The sequence below is a fragment of the Maniola hyperantus genome, chromosome 21, assembly GCF_902806685.2.
Source record: "Maniola hyperantus chromosome 21, iAphHyp1.2, whole genome shotgun sequence".
Lineage (NCBI taxonomy): Eukaryota > Metazoa > Arthropoda > Insecta > Lepidoptera > Nymphalidae > Maniola > Maniola hyperantus.
Window position 1 is genome coordinate 5,421,877 of NC_048556.1, and position 18,607 is coordinate 5,440,483.

General features: G+C 37.1%; 1 protein-coding gene across 1 annotated transcript; it reads left to right on the forward strand.

Annotated features, from left to right (window-relative positions):
• Positions 1-4,219: 4,219 nt before the first annotated feature.
• Cipc (Clock interacting protein circadian) lies at positions 4,220-12,344 on the forward strand. The gene is made up of 2 exons (XM_034979976.2): positions 4,220-4,374; positions 10,503-12,344. The coding sequence occupies exons 1-2, from the start codon at positions 4,341-4,343 to the stop codon at positions 10,889-10,891; spliced, it is 423 nt and encodes a 140-aa protein (XP_034835867.1). The 5' UTR covers positions 4,220-4,340; the 3' UTR covers positions 10,892-12,344.
• The last annotated feature ends 6,263 nt before the right edge of the window (positions 12,345-18,607 follow it).

Genomic DNA, 18,607 nt, shown 5'->3' on the forward strand with positions numbered 1-18,607 from the left:
TCTTGGGACCCCAACGTCTATCGGTTTTACGAACTATGTGCCCTACCACATTGCCACTTCAGCTTTGCAACCCGTTGAGCTATGTCGGTTACTCTAGTTCTCCTACGGATCTCCTCATTTCTGACTTGATCACGTAGATAAACTCCAAGCATAGCTCTCTCCAATTTCATTGATTTTATTGGTTTATGCAATTCTTGTATTAATGTACAATATAAAATAATTACTTAGTTACTTCAAAGTTACGCAAACTGCAATTTCTAATCGTTGAGCAACAGCAAGCATGTCTTATTAGCTTATGGTTCTACGTCCTTTAAACGCCGATTACTCATGGCTATAATACTTACTCACTACGCGACAGGTCGAGGTGGCAATCGGGGTGGCCACGCCCCGCACGCCCTTCTCCACTCCTATCGCCATCTCGACCTGTCGTCTAAGTAATAGTTTTGCACAGATAAGAGCGTATCACATGAAAATTCTATCAAGAATATAATCTACCTAACTACTACATAGTACGCAACTAATTAGCATTTATCACCCCCGTTTATACAATCATAGTTCGTAGTGGCATGCATCAACACGAGGTTGAGGTAAGTCGGCAGGTCGGCACGTTCGCAATGCACGTTGTCGGAGTGAACTAGAGTGAGGGAACTCTCGGTTTGATCTTGAATCGACGATATCTTCTTCTTCTAAATATTAAAAGTAAAAGTTAACTGACTGATCTATCAACGCACAGCTCAAACCACTAGATGGATCGGGTTGAAATGAGGCATGCAGCTATAGCATTATGACGTCGACATCCGCTAAGGAAGGATTTTTGAAAATTCAACCTCTAAGGGGGAAAAATAGGGATTTGAGATTTGCATAGTCCACGAGTACGAAGTCGCGAGCACAAGCTAGTATCAAATATTAGGCTATAGTGACGTGAAATCATAGAAAACAGGGCTACCTGCGTCAAATGTACTAACGACGCCTACCAGTGACGTCGAAGCCTCAACGTTTTGTTTTTGATGATTGTCAACGAGTTTTTTTTTTTTTAAGAATATTAGACGTGTTAAATGACTAATATTCCCCTTTCCTCTCCAACTAAGCATCAAGCTTGTGCTAGGAGTAGGTACGACAATAGTGCAACGGGCGGGGCCTGAACCGTCGACCTTTCGGTTTTCAGTACACTCCTTTACCGGTTGAGCTATTGAGGCTTAACGAGTTCTTTCTGTCGTTGTTGCGTGTGTGATGGTGTGCATGGTAAACGTCAGCCAATGTGGCTTATTCTGTTGTAGACAATCTCTAAAATATACCAGCTATTTTCAAAATACTATGATATGGGTGACAGATCTCAATTTTCCGTTTCACCCAATCTACAAAAACTTGTGCTTACTTGTACATCTGAATTTTAAAAAAATATTCTAGAAATGAAAATAAAAATCGGTGTAAAAACATCACATCAATCCGTTGCACCGTTGCGGCTTGATTGAATAAACCAATAAAAAACCAAGCAGGCAATGAATAAATGAATAATATCATAAAATTACTTCCTTTTCATAGTTGGCAGCCCTATAGCCAAAGTAAACAGGCGCGGCCTCCGAGAATGTACAGGGAATAGCGACTGAGTCACAAAGTCGCGTTTCGTAGGCCGGCGTCATCCAACGTGCACGCTGTCGCCACGAGCTACGAAACATTGTAGGAGGTACAGTCCGCGGCAGGTCGAAATGGCAATCGGGGTATGAGGCGGTGGGACGGCACTCCCGCACCTTACCTGCGACTCGTTTGATGTCGTCCGTCCACCTAGTGAGGGGTCTTCCAACGCTACGTCTTCCGGTGCGAGGTTTTCAGTACCTTGGGACCCCAACGTCCCAAAAAAAATATTGGTTTTCCAAACTATATGCCCGGCCCTTTGCCCCTTCGCTTTAGCTTCGCAACCCGTTGAGCTATGTCGGTAACTCTAGTTCTCCTAATTGTAATTTATTATTATTATAAACATGTCCACTCTAATCGTTTCGTAGCTCCTGACGCGTCAGATAGCGGTCTGGTAATTGTCTCAAGCACGTGTTGAACCATGCGAGGTGACTTTTAGCAAAGCACTTCGCCTTTTAGGGCTACCACTTCTCGGTGAGTGGATCATTCGGTACACAATTTTAGAAGGAAAATTATACAAAAAAACCGGCCAAGTGCGAGTCAGGCTCGCGCAATGAGGGTTCCGCACTACAGTCGTAATTTTTCGACATTTTGCACGATAATTCAAAAACTATGATGCATAAAAATAAATAAAAATCTGTTTTAGAATATACAGGTGAAGACCTTTCATATGATACCCCACTTGATATAGTCACTCACTTCGAAAGTTGAAAATACTAATTATTACTTCATGACCACAATTTAATTTTTTTTGTGTGATCTAACCCTAAATTCACGGTTTTCAGATTTTTCCCCAAATGTCAGCTATAAGATCTACTACTTGCCAAATTTCATGATTCTAGGTCAACGGGAAGTACCTACCCTGTAGGTATCTTGACAGACAGACAACAAAGTGATCCTATAAGGGTTCCGTTTTTCCTTTTGAGGTACGGAACCCTAAAAACCGACCAAGTGCGAGTCAGACTCGCGCACCGAGGGTTCCGTGCTACTAGTCGTATATTTTCGACATGTTGCACGATAAATCGAAAACGAATAAGGATAAAAATAAATAAAAATCCGTTTTAGTATGCCCTTTCATATGATAAGACCTACCTTACCTACCTACCTACCTACCAAATTTCATGATTCTAGGTCAACGGAAAATACCCTATAGGTTTTCTTGACAGACACGACGGACAACCATAAAAAAAGTTTGCAAACATAGGTAATTTTCATTATAAACAATATTAATTTTTACCTAATAAATATTAGTTTTCTGAGAGTTCTACTTCTACATAATGTCTCAAAGGTGTGTGAAGTCTGCCAATTCGCACTTGGCCAGCGTGGTGAACTATGACCTAAATCCTTGTCACTCTGAGTAGAAGCCCGTCCTAGGTAATAGGCTGGCGATGGGTTAAAATGATGATGGATAGTGTCTCAAACCATTAGTATTACTCATGGAAAATATAATTACCTACCTAGTTCAATGTAAAAGGAAGTACGGTGAAAAACGGAAAACAGAATAAAACATCATACATAAATTGACATACTTAATATACTTACCTACAGGCATAGTATACATAATATACCGTGTATTCTCACGCACGTGTTGACCCATGCGAGGGGCGTTAGGCCCACCTCATTGTATGTTGCTTGTTGAAAAAATTACCCTGGTTTTAGAGAAACTTTTTGATTTATTGGAGAATAGGAAAATTTTACCTTAATTACGTGGGTGCCTGGTATATTGTGCCAGATTTTATTTCCACACGCTAAATGTATTTTTAATGTCTGGTGATAAGTTTGGACCGGAACTAGTTACCAACATAGCAGCAAAGACTAGATTTAGCGTTGTATTAAAATTGTCATAACCTTTCCAGCCGAGTCCGCTTCCATCTTAGGCTTCATCGTCACTTACCACCAGGTGAGATTGCAATCATGGGCTAACTTGTCATCAAATGGATCCATACTAGTACTAGTTATAGTAAATGTATGCAATATTATAAATACTTAAGTGTCTGTCTGTTACTTTTTCACGCTTCATTCGTATTACCGATTTTGACGTTTGGTATAGAGGCAGCTTGCATTGCATCCCTGGGACAACATAAGCTACCTTTACTACACTACTGACTACACAAATTTCAAACTCCTACTTACGGTTAAAGAAATTTCACCCCCTTAGGGGTTGAATTTTCAAAAACCCTTTCTTAGCGGATGCCTGCGTCATAATAGCTATGTGTATGCTAAATTTCAGCCCGATCCGTCCAGTAGTTTGGGCTGTGCGTTAATAGATCAGTCAGTCAGTCACCTTTTTCTTTTATATATTTAGATTTCCATGGTGATGGAGGTTTTTAACCTCCAAAAAAGTCCAGGGACATGATGCCGCGGGCATCATCTAGGTTTTACAAGAAATAATGTGATATTTTGAGTGTAATATTTTTACGGTGCAAGTAGATTAGGTGTCGGTGTAAGTATGCTCACGCAGTTTTCCAGCGCCTGAAAAATGGAAATTGAGTTTTCCGGATGACAACACAACGTTCCATCTCGCTCTGTGGCGCTATCTCCACGGCCCGGTGCGGCGACGCGAGCCATCCGGGCCTTCGATTTTCAAACCCGGCCCGGCGCTTATAACTTCGCGTTCGAATCTCAAACGGTTCGCACGCGTCTCTCTCGCGTTCAGAAATCACTCGAGTTATTTTTGTGTTTGTGTTTCCAAGCTGTGTTATACAAATATGTGTGAAAAAAGGATAAGGAAAATAAAAAAAGGTCAGTTTATATTTTATTGAAATAAAATTACCTTGGTATTAAAAGAAAATCGCGAAGCTTTAACAATATGAGGCACTGACCTACCGTACCGTTGGAAAACAGCTAATGAGTGTTATTATTTTGCTGTCGCGAAATATTTATTGCTTTTTTCAAATACTTTAGTAGGTAGGTACTTTAGCTTTGTAATTTATTCCCGAACTAGGTAAATCGATGCCCGCACGACTTCATCTGCGTGAATTCATATTTTTGAATATTGAATCTTATTTTTCACAGCACAGGGACAGCACAGGCTGATTTAGATTTAGATAGATTTAGAATATTGAATGAAAACTTTGAAATTTTCCGTGATAGAAGACTAGGTTTGTTTCCGGTGTGCAAGTTATCTCTGTAAATACATACTAAATTTCGCCAAAATCGGTTAAGCGGATGGGTCGTGAAATGGTAACGAACAGACAGACATACATACTACCTATCTTCTTATTCCAAATATTTGTAGATGGATATTAGAAACTGTGATATTAGTATCGAAACGTGCTAGTCGCTATAGGTACCTAAGTATCGTCGGCGACAGGTCGAGATGGCAATCCGGGTATGAGACGGGGGACGCTCCACACACGGTCGCCTGCATCGGGTTAGCGCGAGGGGTGTGTGGGTGTGCGGTGCGGGGCGTTCCCTCCCCGATTGCCATTTCGACCTGTTGCGTCCTATATAGGTACATACCTACCTGATTATTAATTTTCCGTTTGCAAGGAGCGCGTAGGAGGTCAGGTAGTAGGCGTTAGTCTAGACCATTGGTCGTCAAACTGCGGCCCCCGGGCCGCATGCGGCCCGCCGCTGGTATTTGTGCGGCCCGCGAACAAAACCAAATAATTTTATAAAAATATACTAATTATATTATAATTTATACTTAACTATTCAGAGCAATAGCACAGAATAAAATATACTAAACGGCATGGGCAGCAACTGGCGCGGGTGTAGCGGGAAGTGAGTCGAGACTCGAGAGTCGAGACGGCGCGGGCGGCGGCACTGCCCCCTCCACCCTCTGCCCGCTACCGCCGCCCGCTCGGCGGCACACAGAACTGGACGCTTGTTTCTTTTCATAGATTGCGAGTTACGTACGTATTACTAATGGCTGGAGTGTCATCAAAAAGTGCTTCCAAAAGGAAAATAGCTGATGAAAATAGGAGTTTTCAAGAAAAATGGGAGGATGAATTTTGTTTCATTAGTGGACACAAGGAAGGTACTGCTATTTGCTTAATATGCCGCGAAACTGTTGTCGGGATTAAGCGGTACAATTTATTTCGACATTACACAAGTAAACATAGCTCGTTTACAGAGGCTTTTCCTTTGGAATCTAATGAAAGGAAGAATAAAGTAGCTCATTTGAAGCTGTCAATTCGTCGTCAACAGAATATTATGACCACAGCGGTCGGACAAAATGATGCAGTTACAAAAGCTTCGTACCAAGTTTGTAACATTCTTGCAAAAAGGATGAAACCCTTCACTGATGCTGAATTAATTAAGGAATGCATGCTAACTATTTCGCAGACTTTGTTCCAAAATTTCTCAAATGGTAAACAAATAATGGCAGAAGTAAAAAAACTTACGCTTTCTGAATCGACCTGTCGCCGCCGCGTTGAAGATATTTCAAAATCAATGTTTGATGCAATAATTCAAAAACTGAAAGATTGCAAATTCTTCAGTCTTGCGTGTGATTCCAGCACAGATATAACATCAATGGCCCAATGCTCATTATTTGTGCGTTACTGCACAATGGACGGGATCATAGAAGAAGATTTCCTGGCTCTCATAACCATGAAAGGTCAGACAAGAGGTATTGATTTTATGGACGTAATAAAAGAATTAGTGGAAAAATACGATATACCTATAAGTAAATTGATATCAGTATGCACTGATGGTTGTCCGTCCATGGTGGGTGCAAATAATGGTTTGATTGCTTTAATGAAGAGAGAATGGAATTTGCCTAATTTGCTGCCCATTCACTGCTTACTGCATCAAGAAACTTTGGCATGTCAAATCTCAAATAACAAATTGAAGGATGTGATGAAAACGGTCATAAATATTATAAATTTCATTCGTGCGCGTGAACTTAACCATCGAAAATTTAAAGAACTTCTTGAAGAATTACAAGCTAATTATGGCGACGTTGTCCTGCATACTGCCGTCAGATGGTTAAGCAAAGGAAAAGTGCTAGAACGATTTTTTAATTTGAAATTTGAAATAATTCAATTTTTACAACAAAGTGGTAAAGAATATCCCCAACTTGAAAATGATGAATGGTGGGCACTTATGGCTTTTTTGACCGATATTACACTGAAGTTTAACAATCTTAATTTAGAATTGCAGGGACCTAACAAGATAATCGGAGAAATGACGAATAAAATTTTCGCATTTGAAGCTAAACTGCAATTATACATAAGTGAGCTTGAAGCTAGAGATTTTTCTAATTTTCCTACTGTTGCTGCTCTGCGATCCGACGTATCTATTGGTGATAGTGTCTATCAAGATATGGTCCTCTTTTTGAAGGAATATTTGGCAGAAATTCAAAAAAGATTTAATGACGTGAGAAATATTAGGAACTGTTTTATTCTTGTAGAAAACCCTTGGCATTTTGAAAATGGTGACATTAAATTATTCAGCCAGTTTGGATTTCCGAAACCACAATTGTTGAACGAAATTATAGAACTTAAATTCGACACACAACTTAAAGCCCACTTCATCGAACATCGCGAAAAGCAGGAGTACATTGAATTTTGGAGAAATGTGCCTAGCAACTATAAATGTTTACGAGACTGCGCACAATTTATTTTAACTATATTCCCTTCGACCTACCTCTGTGAGGCTTCATTTTCGAAAATGACATTTTTAAAAAATAAATATCGTAATCGCCTTTCCAGTCATTTACAAGACACCATGAGGATTTCATGTAGTCCCAAAGACGCGAACATAGAAGAAATTGTAAAAAAAATGCAACATCACAATTCGTGAAGTGTTAACTTTTTTTTTTTTACTTAAGTACCTGTTTTTCTTTGTAATAAAAATCTTGAATAAACATTTCTGTTTTTATTTAGTTACATTTACTTGCACCCGCGTTGCTAGTTTCACATACAATTCACAAGTGTGCGGCCCCCAGTACTGTCTCACATTGTCCTATGTGGCCCTTGACCAAAAAAGTGTGACGACCGCTGGTCTAGACAGAAGTTGAACACGTACCCATTTTTTTGTTTGATGATAATAAGCCCTTTACTGCGATCTCACTTGATAGTAAGTGACGATGCAGCTAGATGTGGGCTAACCTGGAAGAGCCTATGTTCTACACCTAACACTGCTTTTGTGCAATAAAATTTTCCGGGATGAATTAATTTGACATAATTTGTACCTACTTATGAATTCACGATAATTCAGATCGTATTTTGATATGGAAAATACTGTTTCCATGAATACTAATGTACTTACTTACCTAGTAGGTATGATGTGCATGCTAGCGTTCGCGTCATAGTTACGAATTTTCTAAACTATTTTTCGTCTAAAGTACGTCGCAATTTGTAATTATACAGTTTAAATCAATTTATTTATAACGGCTGTCATAATAAATGCTTCATCTTTCTTCCTTTCTTGTTTGGTGGCTTTTTGTAGGTACAGACCAGCACACTTTGTCAGTCTCATATGATCAACGCGAAGACCATTAATTGACACTGTCTCAATTTTAATACCCGATACGCTCGGCGAGGCGCTTCGAATCGGCGCAAAAATAACTGTCATTTTACATGGCACACCTCTTCCAGCATACTTATATAGGGACCTACCTATTTCAGCGCAGCTCACATAAATCTGTTTTGTTTTACTTAAAGTCTGAACAAAGTCAACGCACCCCAGCATGCTGATTCGCTAACTCAGTGTCCAACGTTGAATGATAGCCACCGAGCTCATTTGACATTGGTTGATTCTACATTGCTGTTTCACTGAGTGATATTTTAAAATAATTATTCGTAAAAAACCTTCAATGCATTAAAAATAAATGTCAAATATAAGCTCGGTGGCTATCATTAATCGTTGGACACTGAGTTAGCGAATCGCCCTAATTCTCCACGGCGGCGGCGGACGGAGCAAAATTCAATATATTATCGTCAATCGTGACTGCGACTATAATTTGGTACACACATAGTATTTAGGTAGGTACCTACATCGTAGTGACACAGGTGATCACGTGGAATTCCTGTCCTGCACGTGGCAATAGCACGTTGTATTTGTTGGTGGCCGGTTTTTGAACGTATGGCATCATAACGTGACTCGGTACATCGCACGACGTAAGCTTGCGTGCTATGTGCTCTACACCTCGATTTTCTTTCTGTATTTTTATATATTCTGATTGTAGGTATCTACTATCTACTGGTACACGATCTCTAAGCTACAAATCTCTAGGCTAGCTTTAACTTTTATTGTAATATGCAATTTAAAAAAAATTGCTAGGTTCTAAGGTCTACATTTTAAGCAAACATTTTAAATTAGGTATAGGTACCTACCAATAGGTTTAGACCTGTTATCTTTTTATTTTGTGTAGGTATAATCTGCGACAGATCGAGATTGCAATCGGGGTATAAGGGGGGGGGGGGGCTCCGCACACCCGCACGTCACCCGTGCTCGCCCGCACCGTGTTAGCGCGGGGGCTGTACGGGTGTTCGGGGTGTTCCTTCTCCGATAGCCATTTCAACCTGTCGCAAAAATCATAATAAATAACATCATCGAGTTACATCATCATGAAACGAAAGTTTTCATTTACCTAACTTTGTGAACAATATTTTCATCTCATTTTCTGAGTTCCAAAAAAAGTTTCGTTTGCGGCAAAATTTGTTTCTAATAATAAAGTTCTTGCTTCTGACAAGAAAATTTCTGATTCGCATAACAGAACTTTTCACAAACTCATTTCCAAGCTTTCTTATCATTTAAAATAATATAATCCTTTACATTGTAATAGGATTTGTCATAAGTTTACGTTTTATGAAAACTTTGAACTTGTTGGGAGACATATCTCCAATATATTGTCTTCAGGCCTTCAGGGTAGCTTATTATAAAAACGTACACATTTACCAATGAATTCATTGCTATGTAAACGAATGAATTCTTAAAAACTAATATTTTAAACATTTTTATTTAAATTAGGTAAATGTATGTTAGTGATTAACTCTAGCCGTTCTAGGTCATAGACTTGGAAACTTTCAAAATCTGTAAAGACGTGTCGAATGGTCGAGTGAACTGTGAACAGATCATGCAGTAGTTCAATGCCGTTTGCCGAGAGAGTGGATCTAGCTAACTAGACGTACTAATTATACATTGTTTTTGTTGGTCAACCTTGAGTAAAAAATTGTCAAGAATATCAAGACAGTTTAACAGTTTAATTTTATCCATAACATCAATTTATATTAATAATTGATATATCCTTCGTCCTAATGGTTTAAAAAGAGCCATTATACATTTTCTATGGGTAGGCAGGAAGCGTCAGGAAGGTCGACGGTTCAAATCCCGCCCGTTGCACTATTGTAGTACCTACTCCTAGCACAAGCTTGACGCTTAATTGGAGAGGAAAGGGGAATATTAGACATTTAATATGGCTAATATTCTTTTTTTTTTTTAAATTTAGATGAGTATAGTAAATACAGTAGCAGTAATAGGATTGATCATTTATTGGAACCCGGAGTTCTCAGTTTGATTAGTTTCGGTTTCGGTTTATTACAGGCAAAAGAGTTCCAGGTCGCCTATAACGTTGGTGGTTTGACGATAATTTAAGGGCTTAGTAACCCGAAAATAAAAGAAGCGGCTTTAAATAGAGAAGTTTTTGGCGTGATGACCGCCAAGTTTTGTTTCGAAGAAGGCACATGACGGTGATCATGAGTTGATGATGATGGTAGAGTTCTTAGAGTGAGCTTAATTCGACCTGAACACCGCACCTCAGATGATTATGAAATAAAATTAAAATCGACTATTTTGTGCTGTTTCAGCTTTCTTGATTACTACATCTACATTCTACACCCAATAATTTATATTTAACTAAATTTTTGTCTATTTACTTGAATAAACCAAATATTAATAAAGCTTTTCCGTTGTTACAGGATCTCACTTAGCCCGTCTACGTGAGGCCAGGCGCCTTCAAAGGTTGCAATGGTTGGCCTCGCCGACACCGGCCGAGGAAGCTCCGGCACCATCCGCGCCCGTACCCGTCCCGGTACCTCAAGCGGCCGTCGACAAGGCCACCCAAAACCGGGTCATCCTTGAACTAGCGTGGAAAACCATTGCCTTAATGCAAAAAAATAGGCTCATCCAACAGAAAATTGTCGCCCTACAGAAGGAGACTTCTGAATTTGTAGCTTCGGTCATGAGCAATCCTGAGAATCGGCGGCGATACTTGGAACATGTCCGACTATACGGCGCTGGCCTCATTACCTTGCAGCCAACAGAGGGAGCACGGAATTTCCCCTTAAAAATAGAGCCTAAAGATTAAAAAGTGAATGATGTTGATTACGAGTACTGTCTTGTAAATTGAGACTAGGACGTAGCTTTTCAGTTGACAATTTTCTGAACACAAAAAGGCGCAGAGTTACAAAATCATCTTCCACTCTTTGCGTTCAGGCAAGTCCTGAATGTGCTCAAGACTTGCATCGCCCCGTCGTCGTAATGCAAATACTGCAAATGATGACCTTGACAGCTGCTAATTTCACTTACGGTTGTGATGAAAACAATGTTTGTAACTTTACGTACCTACCTAACTTTGAAGTTAGCAGGACTTGTCTAGACAGGCAAAACTGTTCGTCGAGTCTAAACTAACATGACGGGATTTGTAATAAGACCGAGTGAATGTGTGAATGTATGGGAATGAGTTTAGTTTTTAAATTAATTTGTGGTACCTATTTATAACGTTTGGTTGAATTTTTGTCATGATTAATATTGTGATATTTTTTTGCGAAGACGATAATTAGTGATTTACCTCTTAAGAGTTATTTTATTTAAGTACTTATTGGCGAAGGTAAAATGTATCGAAAATACGTTATTTCTAGCATCGGATTTCTGATTAATACCTACTTATTATCCAATTGTGATCAATAATAATTAAACCCACTATTATTAAAAACGCAGAAACAAAACGACGCGACGCGGTTTTTCTAAAATGTTACAAAGTATAGTCGACAGGTCGAGATGGCTATCGGGGTATGAGGCGGGGGACGCCCAGCACTCCCGTACGTTATCCGCGCTATCTCGCACCGGGTTTATAGCGCAGGGGCTGTGTGGGTGTGCGGGCGTCCCTACCCCGATTGTCATGTCGACCTGTCGCGTCCAGGTATATTAAAATTTATCTCCACGGCTAGATACCTACTTAGATATTCTATGGAACAAAGGACTAGAGAATAATTTTAGTAAATATTATGTCGGTTGTGTAGATTAAATTAAATATCCTTCATAACATTTTAGAAAATATAGCAAGAAGCCTTGAGGCTTGCACAAAAATGTCAGCAAGTGACAACGGATTGCGATTCATTACACTGTTGGTACAGTTCTTGCAATTCACGAAGGCGAGTGAACTTTACTTGTGGTTACATCGTTTACAAGGGCATTGTGTAAGTGTGCGTGCATGTCGGACAAACCAGTCGCGAGCAAGCGCTCGCAAACGCACACATTTACTGTATCTTACTTATACCGATACAACTTAAACACAAGCATAAGCCACTCGCCCTCGTGAAATGCTATGCTATATCAAAGTACGACGTTTGTGGTGTCGATATTTTGGTAGACGTTTTTCTTTTTTACCTTCCAGCAATAATATTTAAATGCAGTGTCTTATTTAAAAACGTTGTGGCTAATATAGGAAACCTTGTTGTAAACTATTGAGGTTGTTATTTACGAGGCTGTTAATGTATCTAGATTTATCTTCGTATCCCCTATTATATTGTATTATAAATTACCTATAATATAAAGAAAATTGTACCTATATTCTTATAAAAGACAGACGTAGGACGAAGAAAAACCTAGTCAGAGACTAAAATTCCAAGGAAACAAGGTACATACCTAAAATTTAGGTCCTAAATGGTTTAACGTTTAGTCTTTACCGTCTCAATTATTTTCGTAGATAAAATATTACTTTAATTACTTAAATAATTAATAATTGGGTATATTTAAATCTTTGTCGAATGTGTAACGTTATGAAATGGGAATAAGGTAGGTAGTTAATTTGTGAAAATCAATAGGTACGCTTTTGAATTATCCAGACTCAAAATGGCAAGAACCCAAAGCCGGGACAGTTGTAAAAAAATTTGAAATACACTACCTACCTTTGAAAATGGAATATTTCGATCTACCCACATCTTATTATTAGCTTTGAAGTTTGAACAATATTAACAATCAGCTTTATAAAAGACCCTATACACTTTGCGACTTCTAAAGATTCGCCTTATTGTAATTTAAAATTATATTTATTGTGAATTTGTCGTGTTTAATCTGGGTTTATTAAATTAGGATAATACAGTGAGCTGATAATGAAAAATACTCATAGTTAAAGAATAACAATAAAATAAATCACTTAATTTATCAGTTAGTTACTTTTTATTGTAAGAAGGATTCTTTTCTTTAGATTTTATGATTAATTAGTAATCATGTAGATGTTTTTAAGATTCAATTTTATTAAAACCTAGAAAGCATTTAATAGTTTTTAGATGACTGGCACTAGATCTACCAAAACCTGTGTTCATTTTGCCTACATAGTTTCTAGATAGATGATTGTTGATGACACATTCACAAAATTTAATTATTATTATACTTAAGAATTTTTGTATAACTGCACCTTAATTTTGTGACTTAGAAGTGGAACTAAATAATCACCTACTTATGCCTGTATAAAACAGAGAGAATGTAATAATAAAATACATTTTACAAATTAAAGTAATAGATTTATCTTGAATTTAAATACAAAAACGTGTATTTTCTCAGTCTGCAATAAATACTTTACCTATTACTTACATTAAAGGATATCATAATTATATTTAGTACTTACATTTATTTTTTTTCGCTGACCATTGAAGAAATATTTGATATAATTACCTACCTACTATGTATAAATTATATTAATATTTTCTATTCCAAATGCTATGCCAAAGTTCTAAGTCAATTCTCTTTAAAATTGCCCGAAATTGTATGAGCCGTGAATGATATCCTTTGCGAACTACGTGTACATTAGTACTTTTTCCTTGAAGTTACGCCTAATTTGATTAGTAACATCCAAGATCCATTAGTTACTACGTAAATAAAAATATTTTTGAATTAAAGTTTCTGAATTTTTTCAGGTAAATCTGTACAAGTGTAAACGTAGCTTTATAGAATAGGGTCTTGGACTGTAGTAATAAAAAAATGTAAATTTTTTGTATAGTGGTAGTTTATGGGGCTAGAATTCATTAATCTACATTCCAAGACCCTATTTATGTTAAAATTCCTGAAAGTATTATTGCACGTAATAAAGTCAATAACCAACTTCGACAAGTATTAATATTGTAATTTTAAATGCACAACACATCCTAATGTCTAATTTTAAGATATCCTAAAGTTTTTACGCTTAAAATTTGTTTTCTATTTATTATGGGTAAAAATTTTTAGTTGTTATTTTGAAAATAAACTAGTCTAAATGATTAATAATACATAAAAAAATTTTTTTCTCTTCCCTAGTATAAAATCTTTTTGCGAACAGCGATGGGTGAATCACCAAGGCCATACAAGGCAAAAATATATAAAAGGTAATATTTAAGCTCTTAGCTATTGAAGCGGTGATAATATTCTTGTGAAAACCTTGGTCCTAGCGTGCTAGGTTCGATCCCGCGCACGCACCTCTAACTTTTCGGACCTATCACTTGCTTTAACGGTGAAGGAAAACATCGTGAGGAAACTTCTCAACGGGCGGTGTGTGAAATCTCCAATCCGCACTTGGCCAGCATGGTGGACTATGGCGAAACCGTTGTCATTCTGAGAGGAGACCCGTTCTCATTAGTGAGCCGGTGATGGAATAATGATGATCAAAATAAAGAATTGCAGCTGCTGAAAAAGTATAGCTTTGATAAGAATCAAAACTCCCTCGGCTAAAGCGTAGCACAAAAACAAGCTAAATATACCAGCTATTCACAGTTCAGCATGCAAGACGCCCGTACCGGCCATTTAGTCGAAGCAGTCGCTCCATAGTCTGCAGAGCAGCCGACCATACATCCAACCATTATCATCGATTTACAACAACTCTGCCTAGGTAATATAAGTTTTACACGTCAAGCCGCTCACTCACCGCTCTACCTACCTACTAACAATACTAGATAGACTACGCGGGATAATTTGGCGAGTTTATGTGCATCGTGAACACGCAAAGGTACCTTATAAAGTATTAAGTATACTACCTTTAGTAATTTCTACAGTAAATTTCGTCTTGCTGACGTTTTCTATGAAATATTTCAATAAAAAATGGGACGCTTACACGTCTTGGTCAATATAGCGTATGAGGGTAGGTAACAAGATACTAAGTACCTACCTTTGTTCAAGAAAAATATCTCGACTCTAGTATCATAAGGTCGGATGTGGATTTTTGCTACTTTTCAGGAGAGCCAAAACAAAAATGCTAGGGAAATCGGCTCATAATTTCTTAACTACTAGAGATACAATTTCAGTTGTTTTTGTAATATTTAACACTTAACTGTACCTATCATTAACCATTACTAGAAATACTTTATCATTAATAAATAAAATATAAACTCACAATTTCTTCAAAATGGACGATATGCGACTTTATGCTGGTAATATTCGTAACTGTGCTAAAAAATTGTGTGCATAAGTTGTAAACCGACTTTATGGCTGCAATTTTTACTATTACAAATTTGAAATAAAAGTCGGATCTATTACTTAATATTTCATAATAGGTACGTCTTAACTGATTATACATAAGTAATATTCGGACAAAAGATCACAGTAGTTATCTCACAAAAATCATGTAGGAGTTTTGTGAGATAGCAACAATGTACCTATCTGATTTTTCTGAAACTGATTAGTTAGATCTGAAACATAATAATTGCATTCACCTGATAGTCTGACCATTGCATCCGTGTAAACCTTGTGACTTCTGAATGAATGAAAATAACATTTACAAATTCACAAATAAAGCCCATTAATTAAAAACAACGGCCAAAAATTGGAAAAAAAATTACAAAGTAATTAGAAACCTACAGTGGGCCAAACATTTTTTGTGGAATTGCATACATGACGGTTACATCAATATAGAAATCTAAAACATGCCAACATAGCCTGATTTTCCTTATAATGATTAGGTACATAAAGTAAGAATGGAGGTCAGCAGGTGCCTACTGCAAAAGTTGGTTATATTTTACAGTGGATAATGGTTTCTAATTATGTCGTATATTGGGCGAAAGCGGGGAAGAATTTTAAGTTTATATGTACCTATAACATACTAATGAAATACAAAAAAGTCTTCTTTAAAGTAGTTTTTATAAAAAAATAACACCCAGCATTATTGCGTTAGTTGTAGCCAGGTAATATATTCCGAAATCTGAAAATCCCCGCCGTTCTTATTTTTTTTTTTTGATATAACAAACGGTCCTGATATATCACCTTTGTAAAGGGATGTGGTCTTTAAAAATATGTTGTAGTGCCAAATCAAACTTATCAAAAAGTTTTGTTTCCTTCGCATGTTCTTGTAAACTGTGACCAATCTCTTAGTTTAGTAATCTGCATTGTTTTCAGCTGTTCCCTTTTTTTCTATTTGTGCATGGATTACATCTTACTCCACGTAGGTACATTTTGTATTTTAGCATAAAGCTTGTGATTTATCATCTTTAAGTGTGGTAATCCTTATAATAATCATAAGTAAGCCATAACGATTATCATGCTCCGATTATGACCGACACAATTATCAGACCACAAAGTCAATTCTTCAACAATTTCGAGAATACTTTGTTTCTTCTCTAGTAGATTAATGAAATAAGACAAGATACTGTTTTATTCCTTCCGCTGCAGCTGATGTTTTCAGACCACATTAAAGTAGCAACACTGCTGGTAGCATCATGAATCGTTTTTAAGGTGCAGAAACTACGCAGGTATAAGGATTTACTGTTAGTCAAACCCGGCATTGCCACTTTTGTAATAAAAAAAATACTTTCTGCTTTCTTGAAAATTCCATTGCTTCTGTTTCGACTGTTCTTTTTAACAGATACTTATTTAAACTGTTTCTTTCGTGTTTTAGTTAAGTTTTTTTATTTTTTTACTTTCACTTTTATTAGTTGTTTAATTAATAAATTAATTTATACTACATTTATATTTAAATTAACATAATCTAAAGCTTCCTATAATTAGGTATGTTTCGTTAGAATCACTATCATCACATATTGTAGGTGCCTTATAATTTCTGCTCTCGATTAATATCAAATTCGGTCGATTATAAGACGGGTAAAGAAGAAAAAAATTGATTAGGTACTCTAATTTTTTAAGGCTACCTTAAAAACTAGGACAATAAATTTTTGAACTGTGATTCATAAAAAACACCATAAATGCACGGTTTTTTGCTTAGTGGGGTTTTATTATAATATATGTTTAGATTTCCATGGTGTGATTTTCGTGGTCCTAAAAGATTTTCTAGTCTACATTTTCAAAATGTCTTCAGCTTTATTCTGGCTCTTTACTTTTTTCCCGCAGTTTAGTCCAAAATTTTGGTGAAATAGGATGGATCTCTTACCTATTAATCACATCAACTTTAATGTAGTCACAAACAAAAAGCTTTATTTCAACTTACTTCCATGAATTTTATTGCAAAATTATTTATATTACAAGGCAAAAAGTCTTAAATGATTCACAGTCCAAATATTAATACAAAAAATTCGAAGCATAACATCTGTTGTGATTTTACCTAACAAAATTATTACATATTTTAGAAGCAGAAGTGCGTAACTGCAGTACCAGCTAGTATTACAAATAAACTTATTTCGTAGCATAATGGTCGAACTCAAAATACATCTATCATTTTTCTCCATTGCTTTGGTGCATACATACGCAAGTCAAAAAATATAATTATGGTTCTCCAAATTTTTAGAATGTGTTCAGATACGACATTATGCATGTATTTATCTTTGCAACGAAAAGAGATAGAAATACTGGTGTCAGCTTGGCAGAAAGAGCCCGAAATGCTCATTACCTTTATGTAAAAAAGTGAGTTTGGTCGGGAGTACACATCCGACCTTATGATACTAGAGTCGAGATATAGGTAAGTACTTACGCTCGTACGCTTGCTGACCACTAACAATCAAATCAAAGTTAACAACCTACATTTGCCCTGAATGTTAGAAATCAGCTAGCCTCGCCTTACAAGTGTGGGCAACACAGAAAACCTGGCATCTGTCACCCGTCAGTGGAGGTGTGACAGCGCGCGGGAGTAAAAAGAGGGACGATATAAAAGTAATTAAGGGAGATATAAGTACTAGGTGATTAATTAAGCTAGATATAAACTAAGTGGATGTGACAAGTGTACCTGAATATAAGACTGTGGACATTGGAACTGCGTTTGATTCATATTAGGGTCATCCCAAGACTAATAAACCCGGATTGGAGGTTAAGTTGTTTATATCAGAAGATTGGATGTGATTCATGCCCAAAAATGCGGGTCTATCCTGGAAGATGTTAAAAGTGCCTGTACAAGACGCATAGCAACATATTTATTAGGTACTTATATCGGAAATTATATGAAGAAACCTACCTGAACGAATAACAAAGTGAATATGAAATACATACAAACTGCAATGGTGCTACACTATTACTTTGGGAGTACTTGAGTAGACCTGTGTCGAGTTGGAGGACTTGTCTCCAACGCAACTACTCAAGAGATTGGTTTGAGGAAAGCACCTTATACTGTCTGGAACAAGCAGAAGTACGTAGGTCGATGGGTCCAATGCATCCATAGGTTGTATTGAAAGCGGTGAATCTGTGTACTTACCTTCTTACAGTGGATGTTCATTAAAGCATGGGTGAATATTAAGAGTGCCTAATGTAAGATTACTGCATCAAAATACCTAAGTAGGTATTTGATAAGTCACAATATTACCAATTGATACTTTTAGAACAGAGTAAGTGAAGGCTATAATTATTAATAGTAAGTAGATATCAGCATTATGACTTATTTGAGAGTTCAAAGTAAGGG

What these genes read in the sequence shown, in the direction of transcription:
- Cipc (XM_034979976.2), top strand. Translation starts at nt 4,341, where the DNA reads ATGTGTGAAAAAAGGATAAGGAAAATAAAAAAAG. An exon ending in GATAAGGAAAATAAAAAAAG is followed by an intron (nt 4,375 to 10,502) that starts GTCAGTTTATAT and finishes CCGTTGTTACAG; the next exon opens with GATCTCACTTAGCCCGTCTA.